The sequence below is a fragment of the Hydra viridissima genome, unplaced genomic scaffold (assembly GCF_058129835.1).
Source record: "Hydra viridissima isolate aposymbiotic clone 2 unplaced genomic scaffold, HvirCarnegie_v1 scaffold_9, whole genome shotgun sequence".
Classification (NCBI taxonomy): Eukaryota; Metazoa; Cnidaria; class Hydrozoa; order Anthoathecata; family Hydridae; genus Hydra; species Hydra viridissima.
The window spans coordinates 16,216,292-16,230,000 of NW_028324308.1; the positions used below are offsets into that span (position 1 = coordinate 16,216,292).

Genomic DNA, 13,709 nt, shown 5'->3' on the forward strand with positions numbered 1-13,709 from the left:
TGAATGCTCAATATGACCAGTGCTCAAATTAATCGGTTTAAAGTGAAAGAGACAGAAAGAGTATTTAAGTTGAGACAAGTAAACAAGGAAAAGACCAATACAAGTGCCATAAATTTGATAGAAACTACAAATATCACTATGGGGCAATCAACTGACACACTCTACACTCCTCAGCCTCTAGCTAAAGCTTAAAAAATGTGCACAAAAGTCTCTTCTAGAATCTCCAAGAAAAAGAAAAAACTTTTTTCAGTTATTGCAAAAGCAGAGAGCTTCTCTATAAATACTTCAACACCAAAGCCAATACCAAGAGAGCCCTTATTGATAAAGAGATAAAGAAGTAAGGAGACGGTCGTTTTTTTTTTATTGCAGTGATGATGCGTCCTATCAAATGCCAGGAAAGAAATACTGTGTAGTGAATAGAAAGAACTGAATTAAGGGTTTGAAAACTAACTAGTGTTTCGCAGATCCACGCATTGTGATTGGCAAATCAAAATTTTGTAAGTACAATACCACACAATGTGTGTATTTGCATTTACCATGAGAAGGTCTGTCTTCTTCTTTCAGTGCAACAAGTACATTGTCAGCTTAGTGCATCATTTTCAGATTTTCTTGCCCATATTACTGTGATCAGACTGAAAAGAAATGTATGGATCATGAATGTGGTTTTTGTAAACACACATTAGATGAATATGTTCCTGAAAGAATCAACTCACTGGTTAACTGTATTCAACGGTAACTTTCCATTATTCTCATATCTATTACCATTATCTGGTAATAGTATGAGAAATCAAAAGTTATAGGCATGCTTGGCACTGTGTTTTTGAAATTAAAAGACATGGTAAAACAGTTTTGCGTGCATACATATTAAAAAAGAGACTTTCAACTTTGGCATTTCAACAAGCAAAACAAAATGTAAATAATTCAACAGCTCTTATCCTGGTTGACTTTGCTGAAAATTATGAACTTTTTGAACAGAATGAGATTTAGAGTTCTGATCAGACAACACATTTTTCATCAACAATGTACAACTTTCACTTCATACAAGTGGTATTCAGTTGATGGAAAAGGGAGTGCCATTATCTCACATGCATTACTCCACACAGAAAAACACTGTATTTGTATTCATGAATTATCTCACATGCATTACTTTACACAGAAAAACACTGTAGTTGTATTCATGAATTATCTCACATGCATTACTCCGCACAAAAAAAACACTGTATTTGTATTCATGAATTATCTCACATGCATTACTCCACACAAAAAAGCACTGTATTTGTATTCATGAATTATTGCAAAATGTTTTAGACATACCCCAGGCATTACATCAGTGCAGATATTTTCGCATGGAGCAGCTAGCCAATTTAAACATGAATATTTATTCTGCAGTCTGATTCTTTGGAAAGAATTATTTAACATTGACCTGTCAGGTTCACCCCAATACTGATTTCAGTAGTCAAGTGGAAGTAGGGCTGTCAATATTAAAGAAGGCCATTATGTAATTGTGCAACTGGAAACTGAGTCAAAACAACCTTTAGAAAGGTTCTATGATGGTTTGGTCATCCAAAGAGGTCAACATGCTGTAAAATTGATCCTAGGTAGTAGGATAAATGTATGCAGCATTATAACAATATGTTCACACAACTTGTATATCCACAACAAAGTGATATTTCATCATACCCTAATTCTGATATAAAAAAAAAAATACTGACATTGGCTAACAGAACATTCTGTTCATCACTTTGCAAACAATTTTACTTTGTATACACTAGCATTGTACTAAAATAACAATAAAATTATACAAAAATTGATTACTAGCAGGTCTTTTTCAAATAATTATATTATACATTCTCAAATGTTACATCCGGCACCAAAGTGTTACTTCCAGCACTACTTTTCTTTGGTAAATAAAACAGTAACAGAAAGATTGCCTGATGATTGCAAATCTGAGATTGATAGTACTACTTATGATTACTTTATTCAGATTTTCTCAACTACTAGCACCCAATAGATTCACAGAAAATTTATAATGAAACAAAAAAATATTCAAACAAACAACATTTTGGCACAAAAACGTGCATCATTCAACACTAACAAATTAAATGCTAAATATTTTATTTATTATTCTTAAATGCTCAGTTATATTAGTGATAAGTATTTTTTATATTAATATGTATTTTTCTGAAAAAAAAATTAAGGAAATAGTAACTTATAACAGATACATATTAATTGATAAAGTTCAATATGTGTTTGTTAGTTGTCAAATTGCCCATGTTAAACTTGTTAAAGATGTTAAAGAAAACTTCTAGTAGTAAAACCTAATGTAAGGAAAGAATTCATAAAAATGATAAAATCAAAATAAGTCAATTATGGCTTCTTGGAATGGGTTTTTTGAGCAATTACATTTTTCCTTAATTTAAAAAAAGCAATTTTGACAACTAACAAACAATCTATAGCAATCCACTTTTAAAATCTTCTTTACACCAATTCTTGACTAAAAACTATTTCACATTCTTTTCCAAAAATCCTCCTATATCAGTATTATGTTCTGATACTTATCATGATATTAAATGCTTTGATGATTATTACTATTTAATGTTTTTACAAAAATTATTTTGATTAAATATGTCATGCAAAAATCTACAAAAAATGTAAACTTTAAAAATTTCATTATGGATGCAATTTGATATTGATGCTCTTAATTTTTTATAAAGCAGAAAAAAAAAAAAAGAAAAGAAGTTAATGCAAAATATCAGGCTGATTTTGAAATGCTTTACAAAATCATAATCTTACCAACACACTCAGTTGCATTTGACAACTGACTTCCAACCTGCCTATAACCAGGCAGACACGCACAAACATAACTACCAATTGTATTTCGACATCCAGAAGATCTAGAGCACAATGTTCCTGCAGTGTAGTATTTACATTCATCGATATCTAAAATTGTTAAAAGTATAAACCAATGAAAAATTTGAGGAACCATAACCAATATTCCTAAAAGAATCTATTATCATTTTTTATGGCAGTTTTTTTTTTTTTTTCCTTCATTTATTTAAAATGTGTTTGTATAGATTTGATGATTGCTTTATCATTAGTTTAAAAATTTTTGAGCAAAAATATTACTCTACTTTATAAATAGGAGAAAAAAGAAAAAAAATTGATAATTAAAAATTTAAAAAAAAATCTGATTTAAATTTTTAAATGGAAACATTTGAAAACTTCTGAATCATTAATCTCAGAAAAATACAATAAATGTTTAAGAAGTAAAATCCCTTTCATGTAATCACTAGCAAGATCTTCTACCACTTTAATAGCACTTTAGAATAATTCCATTTGAAAACACCAACTATTTTGAAACATTTCAAAGTCTAATATTTATGCTGATTTATGCACCACCAGAAGATTTCAATAAAATATGAATAACCCCAAAATTTGAGCTAATAACTCCAAGCAGTTTTACCCCTGGTTTCTGCTCAAAATGCAATATAAAACTGAGAATCGATACCTTTATATAATGAGGAGGGGAAGGAGTCAAATAAAACTACTTAAAATATTTCAAAAGTAGCAGAAAACTATGAATTTAAAAAATTTATTGTAAATTTACTAGGCTAAGCTAAAGTAGAAAAATGTCAATATAGCCCAACTCTTTTTTCCTTAATTTTTTTTAAAACTCTTCTTAAATAAATTAGATGATTAAAAAGAATGAGAATTTAACCATTACCAAAAATCAATAAAAAAAAAAAAAAAAAAACCCTAATTCATCACAAATGAATGAAGAAAAATTTTCAAAATTAAAGTCTTTTTAAGTGTTTATATCTATCAGTGCATTTATTTAGGAGCTTTAATCAGACTGAGATAACTTTTTCTCTTTAGGATTGTAATGAAATGCCTACAAGTCACAATAGTTTATTGCATTAGCAAAGTGATTTATAGTATCAAGAACATTAATGCATCCTCTCTCACATGAAGTCACAAAGGTATTGTTCAAAAGTGTTTTAGTTTTTACTTGAGGAGTCTCCAGCTGTTATAGGTAGCTTTTCAACTGTACCCATATAGCTGTATAAAATCCATGTTTCTCTTGCACCTTTTGGATTAATGAAGACCAGATGAGTAGTAGTTAAATGCAAAGTTTATATGGCTCCCTTACATTTTAAAACATTATCCTACAATTTCACATTTTCTACCTTATTTTTTCAAATAATATCTAAGAAAGACATCATTAAGATAATTTCTTTTAATATTCACTTTCCCTAATACAAAACAACTCAGTAGATTTATGTTTTTTTCCATCATTTATCTATATATCAAGCATTTATTTAGAAATTTTATTCCTAAATAAATGCACTGCAAAATTTGTGCATTAAAAAAAACAACACAGCTTGAACTTTTAGTAAAGTATACAAGTAACATTAATGATAGAAAAATATAAATATAACTTTACAAGAAAACTTACCATCACATATTGTGCCAGTACTGTTTCTGTTAAAACCACTATCTGGACACTCACATGTATACTTTGATCTATCGCCATCAGTTGGAGTACGGTCTATGCATTCAGCATAAGTTCCACAATTATACAAACCTCTTTCGCATTCATCAATTTCTATAAATAATAATCAAAAATAAAAAAGTTTTAGATAAAAAATTGTTTATGACAGGATTATCTGGCACTTGCCACAAACTATCATTTCATGCATAGTAAATAACTATTTACCCATATCTTTATTAACGCCCATAAAAAAGTAAAAACAGTACATGACAAACTTTTAAGCTTTAAATAAAATTAGATTATCATAAATTAACAATTATTATCATTTATCACCTATAAACATATATTATTAATAAACATTTATTATCATAAATTAACATTTGGGGTATTCCATGAGAAAGTGGGAGAGGGATATAACTCACCATCTCAGATTTTCTTCATACTTTGTGAAAATGATCACCAACATCACATAAATTACCTTGTAAAATTTCAGCACTGTAATCAAAATGGCTTTGGAGATATCGTTATTTCAAAATCACCTATTTTGAAGAATTTTTTTCATTTTGCGGCCATCTTGATTTTCGTGTTGTTTTTGTTTTGCATGTTATTTTAAAACTATACATGTGATCAAACTGAAATTTTGCACCTTAATAGTTTTGATGATGAGGAATCAGAATATAATGTTTATTTTATACAAAAGCAATGGGAACAAAGTAAAAATAAGAATTGTATTTCACCTATAGTCTATCTGGGAAAATTTAATTGGCCAAGAAAAGAGGTCTGTTAACCAAGGTAGCCCATTTCTTTGTCATTTTTTTTTTTGCTGTTATCAAAATACATGTTTTAAAGAATGCTTTTGTAAAAAATTGAGATGTGGGTTTTTTGTGGATTAGTTATAAAAATATAGGAAAATTATGTGAAAAAGTGATTGAAAGTATTGTGGGTATATGTTGGTTACTCCTTTTTCTTAATCAAATCAGAAAACTTATATATGGTAAAGTTTATTTCACCTATTCCTATTAAAACTATATTCACCTATTTTTATTCAAATCATCAAATCTTTGCTTCCTTTTAGATACTACTGACATACTTAGTCAGTTAGTTTTTTACTAAATCAAATCAAATAATGAACATTTAAACTGAAAGACTTAGGATTAGTCAGATCATTAGTCATCTGAGTAGCTGTTGTTTTTTTCCCCTAGTTAATTGTTAAATTACAAATAAGTCTTTCAATAAAAATTACAAAACATATTCAATATATAAAAATGTTAATGATAATGAGACTGTGTATCAGTCAGTGTTATTTTGTGTTTACTTCTAGTTTACTAATAAAAAGTAGTATTTAAAATGAGCAAGGACTTTTGTACAGTTGGTATTTTATCAAATGACCGAAGCCATAAAATGGTATACACTAAATCAACTGGATTGACAGATATTTCAAGTTATTCAGAGAGAGAGAAATTTATTATTATGGCGATCTGGGTTATCAATATTGAATGGTAATGTTAAAATCTGTTTTCATCATGAACAACTTTTACTTAACAGATTTGCTAATTCCCAAAAGAATTGCTTTGACCCATTTAAGAGGCATAAAACCAATATAAAAGGTAAAATCATTTGTTTTTAACTAATTATGCAACTACTTTTTACAAAAAGCACATAAACTATGCTTTTAAATAGTTTAACAATTTTTTCAGTTTCTTTTTCTCAGTTCCTAAATCATACTTCTTACTTTTGTAGACCATTTTTACTCTTAATGATTATAGGTGGTTTGAGAGAAACCAATATTCCACTGGCAAAAGATATGTGTTCAATTGGTGTGGTAACAACACCTGGTTTTAAAATGTGTCCTTCCTGTCGAAAAGAAGTGACACAAAAAATAGATGATTGGTCTGTATTACAGGATCACAATGGTGAAGATGACTCTCTGGAACAAAATTTTTTTAATGAAGAGATCGATGTTTCACAAGAAAAAGAACTTATAAACAGCAGTTTTGATTTTTAGATGTATCACCAGTAAAACTTCATGGGATCCCACAACATGCAAAGATTTCCCTAGGCAAAAGAAAATTAGTGCAAGCTAATGAAGTCATGTCAAAAAAGCTATCAGTTATCCTCAATGTTAATACAGCAGACCTGAGAAGTGAAGTTACTGAAGTGCCCAGTTTTGAATATCAGAAGAAAGCCGATGATCTAGATAAGTTGCTATTTTCAATGCAAGAAAAACTAAAAACTGCAAACAGAAGGGAAAAGATTCAGGTTTTGACTTTGATTCCTGAATCATGGCCTTTAAATAAATCAGCTGAAGTATTTAATACATCAAAGTCAACAGTAACTAAAGCAAGAAAACCTAAAGCTGAAAAGGGTATATTAGCACTTCCAGAAAAAACTAATATTGTTAGAATTAACCCAGATGTCATAGGTAAAGTGGAAAGCTTTTACTGCAATGATCAGTTCAGTCGGCAATTGCCAGCTAAAAAGGATTTTGCAAGTATATCCAAAAATAAACATGTATCAAACAATTCTTTGCAATATTAAAGAATTATATGCTGAATTTAAAATACAAAACCCTTAGCCCAAAATAGGATTTTCCAAATTTGCTCAGTTGAAGCCAAAATGGTGTATCTATGCTGGGCAAAAAGGAACCCATGCTGTATGTGTCTGTACGATACACCAGAACCTAAAGCTTATGCTTAGTGCAGTTAAACTGGAGAAAAGTTACCATGAGTTTATTGAGAACATTTTTTTTAGTAGAGAGTCAAGGGAATGCATGGTCCATCGATGCAGTAGTTGCCCTGGAATTCAGAATGTCATCAACTTTGTAACCTCAAAGTTATTACAAAATGAAAGACAACTTGAAGAGAATGACGAAGTTTATGAAGATAAAATAATTGAGTATAAACAGTTGACTACAACAGATAGGGCAGAGCTTTTAAGTTACACATCTACAGTTGGTGAATTCAAAGAAGGTCTTTGTGAGAAGCTTGATATTATAACATCCCACTCTTATATTAGTGTGCATTGTTGTTACCACTGGAACCAACAACAATGCACACTACACCCTGTAGTTATTTATACAAAACAAGATAAGGGTGCCACTGAAAGTTAACCAACATCTTTATGCATTATATCTGATGACTTAGCACATGATGTTGGATTTGTTTATTGTGTTATGAAAAGAACTGTCACATTTGTACAAGAAATGTTCCCCAATACAAAAAAAATCCACTATTTTTCTGATGGTTATGCTGGCCAGTACAAAAATTGCAAGCATTTCTTAAATTTGTTATCATGCTAAAGATTTTGGGATGCAATGTGAATGGAATTTCTTTGCGACATCACATGGAAAGTCACCATGTGATGGCATTGGTGGGACAGTTAAAAGACTTGTTTCCAATGCAAGTCTTCAACTTCCAACTGGCTCACAAATTCAGAATGCTAAAGAAATGTTCAATTTTTCTAAAGACAACATATCTGGCATCTACTTTATTTTTTTAAAGATTGAAGATATTTGCTCAGTTCGTAAATCTTTGACTCCCAGATTCAATAATGCAAAGACTTTATCTAATACAAGAAGTTTCCATCAATTTATTCCGCAGGATGCAACAAGCATATGTGTCAAAGGAGTCTCTGAGCAGGAGGAATTCAATTTAACATTCAACCTTATTGGCTCAATACAATATCTCCAAGAAATTAGAGCAGGAAAATATTATTTCAGCAAATACGATATGCTTAAGTGGGTTGGTTTGGTATTAGAAGTTGATGAAAATAATGAAGATGCCCTTGTAAAATTCATGCATCCTCATTTACCCAGCACTTTTTTCAATTGGCCCAGCAGAGATGATTGTTGTTGGGTACCTAAACCTCATATCCTAAATATGCTAAAAACACTGTCATTTTCAAAAACAGACCACAGATACCAGATAGACACAGAAGATTTGCCTAAGGTCCATTCCTTAATTTAACTCAGCCATAGTAGTAGTAGGCTAATGATAACGGATAAGATTCAAGAAGTATTTATCTAACAACCAAACGTAATTTATTACTCAAATCTGTTTGATTGTTTATAAAAAAACTCAAAAAACCCACCTCTTCTTTTTTCAACAAAAGACTCATTATAATATGTATTTAAAAAAAAAGTAAAAAAAAATTGATAAAATTATAATGCTACCTTGCTTCCCAGGCCACCCTTCTTGGTCAATTAAATTTTCCCAGATAGATTATAGGTGAAATACAATTCTTATTTTTACTTTGTTCCCATTGCTTTTGTATAAAATAAACTCTATATTCTGATTCCTCATCATCAAAACTATTAAGGTGCAAAATTTCAGTTTGATCACATGTATAGTTTTACAATAACATGCAAAACAAAAACAACACGAAAATCAAGATGGCCGCAAAATGAAAAAAATCCTTCAAAATAGGTGATTTTGAAATAACGATATCTCAAAAGCCATTTTGATTACAGTGCTGAAATTTTACAAGGTAATTTATGTGATGTTGGTGATCATTTTCACAAAGTATGAAGAGAATTTGAGATGGTGGGTTACATGACTAGAATATTTGTCCCACTTTCTCATGGAATACCCCATTTATTATCATAAATTATAATTTAAAGTAAAAAGTTAGAGAACTTAACAATTTTTAAAGTAAATTTACATATTTAAGTTATTTACATATTTTAGTTACAATTATTGTACAGGGGGGAGGGCTGTAAGAGCAAGACAGTTAAAAAAACTTATTATCTCAATAATATACAGTATAATACCAAGAACTTGGAATATAGTAAACCAATTTAATATCTAACTTTTAGTTGAACTACAATTCAACATAACCTTCAGAGGCTTTAATTACATTTCAAGTTGACCACATACTGCCTCACATTTGTTATTGCTGGTCTAGATCCCAAATTTGGATAGGTCTTAGTTGACTTCAGAAACTCCATGACAGACCAAACACTGAATCAAATCATCTTGCACAAAAATTAATTGTCCAAATCTTTTTACTAAACTTTCCATTTTCAAATCTTCATAATGGGTTTTTAGATTCTCTGCCTAGAAACGTTAGTGTCTTTTGAAAGTCTTGTTAGGATATTGCTGCAGTTTGTAATCAACACAGTTCCTTAGATTCTTGGCCAAGACAAATCTTTTCTAGCTCATCTTCTTTCATAAACCAGATCCAATGTTTTCTAAGTCTTTCAGAACTTTGTAAATGTGAATTTGGCATAATTTATTTCTTACAACTTGGATTATTTTGTCAACTCCAGTTTTTTATTAAAAGCTTCGATTTTTTACAAAAGTTTGTGTTAAACATAAGTTTATGTTTTAAATTGGCAGTAAATTTTATTTTTTTTACAATGTATCAATGTTATAGGGATCCCAGTATACATGAATGTGTCAATTGGATTTTAGGAAGTTACAATGCTTCCAGCACAAGATGTTAATAAAAGCAATTTTTAAAAATCCATATTTTTACTCTCTGTTTTCCTAATACAGTGCATAACTTTTCTAGGATGTGTGAACCATTTTGAAGATAAATGAATAAAAAGTAAAGTAGTGTAAACAGTCCCTTACAATGTTTAAGATTTTTCAATTGTGGCATTACATATTCAGCTAAACTATATACTTGTAGGACAACTGGACTTTCTTTCATGATATCTATAATATAGTATGATCAACACAGCCACGGTTGTGTTGCACATGGTTAGTACTTCTGCAATTTTTCAATTTTAGAAAAAATCTTCTTTACTCCAGCTATACCACCATTCCCACATTTATCAACTATTCCACCATTTCTACATTCCATAGAAATATGTGTTCCTGTGCAAACAAAGTCTCACTGAATTTCTCACCTGTAACCATCTCCATTAAAAGTAGTTACAATGATAACTTCAATGAGCTCTAATTTTGATTTCAGATTACCAATACCACTCCTTTTATTCCTTTGGCTTCTTCTTTCAAGATAAAGGAAGGAATCTAAAAATGTATTATGTATTTGTATGTAAATGATTCTTTTTAGTTTGGCATTTAGTGGCATTTTAGTGAAAAATTTTTTTCTAAAGGCTCATCTTATCAAGGAATTTTTTTTATAAATTGCCAACTTAGTTTTTTTTTAATTAAAGTTACTGTTACATTTTTTTTCTTTTTTGTCCAATTCAAGTGAAACTTTCACAATTATATTTTGTTCAAAAAAAAACTTCCAAATTTTATCTGAACCAATTGAACTTTACCAATTAACTTTTAACCAATTGAACTTTACCAATTAACTCTTAACCAATTGAACTTTACCAATTAACTTTTAACCAATTGAACTTTACCAATTAACTTTTAACCAATTAACTTAACCAATTGAATTTAGAGTTTATTGACATTTTGACAGGTCTTTGGTCAGCATTTTAAAAATACTCTTCTTTGTCTCTGATATAACTGAAATAATAAATAACACTAAGAGATTACTTTAATGGAGAAACAGTACTAACAAAAATGTGCAACTACAGCAGTTGACAAAGCATTTCTTAATCCAAAATCAATTTAAACAGTTCATTGAATCTGTTCAATAAGGCTGTTTGCATTGAGCAGTTTTTTTTATTATTGTGTGAATGCTGTATTCATCTACTTTTAAAGCCAAACAAAAGTCAGCACAAATCAGAATCTGTTTTCTTAGACATAAAACTTAAAATATCTGACTTTAAAATTGGTGTTTTCAAACTAGATTGAAACAGATATTTTAAGGAACTATTATTAAGGAAAGTGCTGCTAAGATAGTAATAGACCTGTGTTATTTCTGCCACAGCATTCAGCAGCAGAAAGTGAAGAATTATGCGAAGCTAATAGTTTTTGGATTCATTTTTTATTATGTGAGTAACTTACATATTCAACCAAAAAACTACTCTGTTTCTAATATCTAGTTAAGACCCAACTACAATGCAATAAAATAAGTTTTCAGATTTTGAAGGTCCTCTCTCAATAAGTAGTTAAAAAAAAATGTGTTAAATTTTGAAAATAATAGAGATTTCTGAGCATAGGTTCTTAGACAGTATAATATTTTGAATTCTTGATAAAAATTTAGCAAAAATCTACATTTGAGAATGTTTAAAACTATATTTTAAAGTGCTATAAACTTTTAGCTACTCATTTATTTTGTAGAAAAAAAAAAAATTATTCTCATTTCGTAGAAAAAGTTTTTAAGATTTTTTTTTGTGTTAAGATTACAAAACTTGTAAAAATTGTTAAACTTTTTAAAGTTTTTTTTTACTTGATAGTAAAAAAGATAAAAGAGATATAAAAAAAGATAAAAGAGATAAAAGAATCCTGTTTAGCATTCCTGCTAAAAGAAAACAATTGTTTTAAAAAAAAAGCAAATGCTAAAAAATAAAAATATATAACATAAAATATATTTCAAAACTTACGAATGCATTTGAACAAAGACAGGAAATTTACATCAGTTGTTGTGTCTACTTCAAAACCATCAGAACAATTACACTGCCAGCTACCAACTAGATTAATACATGATTTGGGAAATGTGCCACAATTCGAAATACCTCCACAATTTTTCCCATTAGCACTTTCACAATTTGTTTGAGTTTGGAATTTACATTCATCAACATCTGATAAATAAAAATATATAAATTGCTTCATATCTAACTTTTTCAAGTCTCTTGTGCAAGAAATCAGATCATTTACAAAATCAATGCAAACCCTGTTCAAAATGTCATTCCAAAATGAAAATCTACAAAACTGATTATTGTGATCTTTCTTCTGATGATAAAACAAACTCTAATAAATTAAATCTAAACTCTAGACTAGAAACAATGCATTCATCATCAAAAAAATGGTGACATTTATAGGTTTTCTCCTTATGTTTTTAAAACTATTGAGCTTTTTCAAACATAAGCTTCATTCAGAACTAAAAAAAATTAGTTTAAAAATTCTAGAGTCAGCAAAATTTCAAAGACAAATAATTTATAGCAATCTGCTAAAAATTTCAAAGACAAATAACTTTTATCAATCTGGTAAAATTTGAAATAAAATATTGTTATATCACAGTTAAAACTAACTATGCTGTTATTGGAATTGATTGTAAATTTTAATATTGTCAGAAGCAGTACAGCTTTACTGACTTGGACATTAGTAGCTCCAAAAATGCTTCCAGTTCAAAAAATTATTAACACTTTCAATAAGCCTAATATTTCAAAACAAAATTATGAGAACTAAAAATGGTAAAAAACAAAATTTATAGAGGTCTTAGTGGTTAACACATTAGCAATTTTTTCCTAGGTGAAACATAAACAAGAATCATTAATATTTATATACTCAAATCTTCAGTATTAGTTATTAGTTATGTTAAGCAAACATAATATATTGTTTTAAGTTATTCTTTGTTTAAAATAAAATAGTCAACTTACCATCACATGCACCACCAGTTCCACTGTATCCTGGTTTACAATCACAACTCCAACCTGAAGCAAGTTCATTACAAAAGGTTCTATCGTTATTTCTGCATGCATCAAGTTTATCACAATTTTGCCCACCATTTGTAAAGCAATCAAATTGACTTAATTGACATTCATCTAAAGAGAAAAACTATAGCATTTTATAAAGCTAAAAAAGCTAAAACAGCTTTATTTGTAGTACTTAAAAATTGTTCACAATGCACTAGCTGTAATTAGGAGCATTATAAAATTATTGAAAAAAACTCTTCTATTTTTTTTTGGAATATATAAGTATAATTGTTAGTAAATAGAGCTTATCAAACGTGCTTCGTAAGATATTTCCATGTTTTAAAAATATATAAAACTTGTCCTAAGAATTATTGTACAAATCACATGATGTAACACTAAGAGCACAATTATGAGTACTAACTAATGTTAAATTCCAAAAATATACAAACTTTAGCCATTAGAAAATATATTTTACATCTAATATTTGCTAAATACAAATTGTAAAAACTCTTATTTTAAAAGAAGTTATCACCCTTAGTGATCTTACTAAAAGTCAGACTGATATTTGATCATTTAAACCTGAAGAAACATATTTTTTGGTAAAAATTTAATGCTTTATTGAAAAAAGAGAATTGCTAGAAAAATAACATGTAAATAATTTTAAAATAATTGCTTTAAATAAATGGATTATAATATGTCATGGATTTTGCATCAAGTAATAAAAATCTCACCAATTGCTCCAATTACTAGAACTTGTGTTAAAATCAAAAACACCGA

General features: G+C 29.0%; 1 protein-coding gene and 1 pseudogene across 1 annotated transcript in view; one reads left to right on the top strand and one right to left on the bottom strand.

Moving 5' to 3' along the window:
• The window catches only part of LOC145185401 (uncharacterized), a 35,576-nt gene that overhangs the window by 17,566 nt on the left and 4,301 nt on the right, over positions 1–13,709 (bottom strand). Inside the window, exons 2-6 of the mRNA XM_090099148.1 lie at positions 13,664–13,709; positions 12,897–13,061; positions 11,901–12,098; positions 4,457–4,606; positions 2,794–2,940 (exon numbers count right to left, since the gene is read on the bottom strand). The exon at positions 13,664–13,709 is cut by the window's right edge and continues 25 nt beyond it. Of these exons, the coding sequence (XP_089955274.1) occupies positions 2,794–2,940; positions 4,457–4,606; positions 11,901–12,098; positions 12,897–13,061; positions 13,664–13,709 (706 nt within the window). The remainder of the gene's footprint in view (positions 1–2,793; positions 2,941–4,456; positions 4,607–11,900; positions 12,099–12,896; positions 13,062–13,663) is intronic.
• LOC149884292 (uncharacterized) lies at positions 5,840–8,457 on the top strand (annotated as a pseudogene).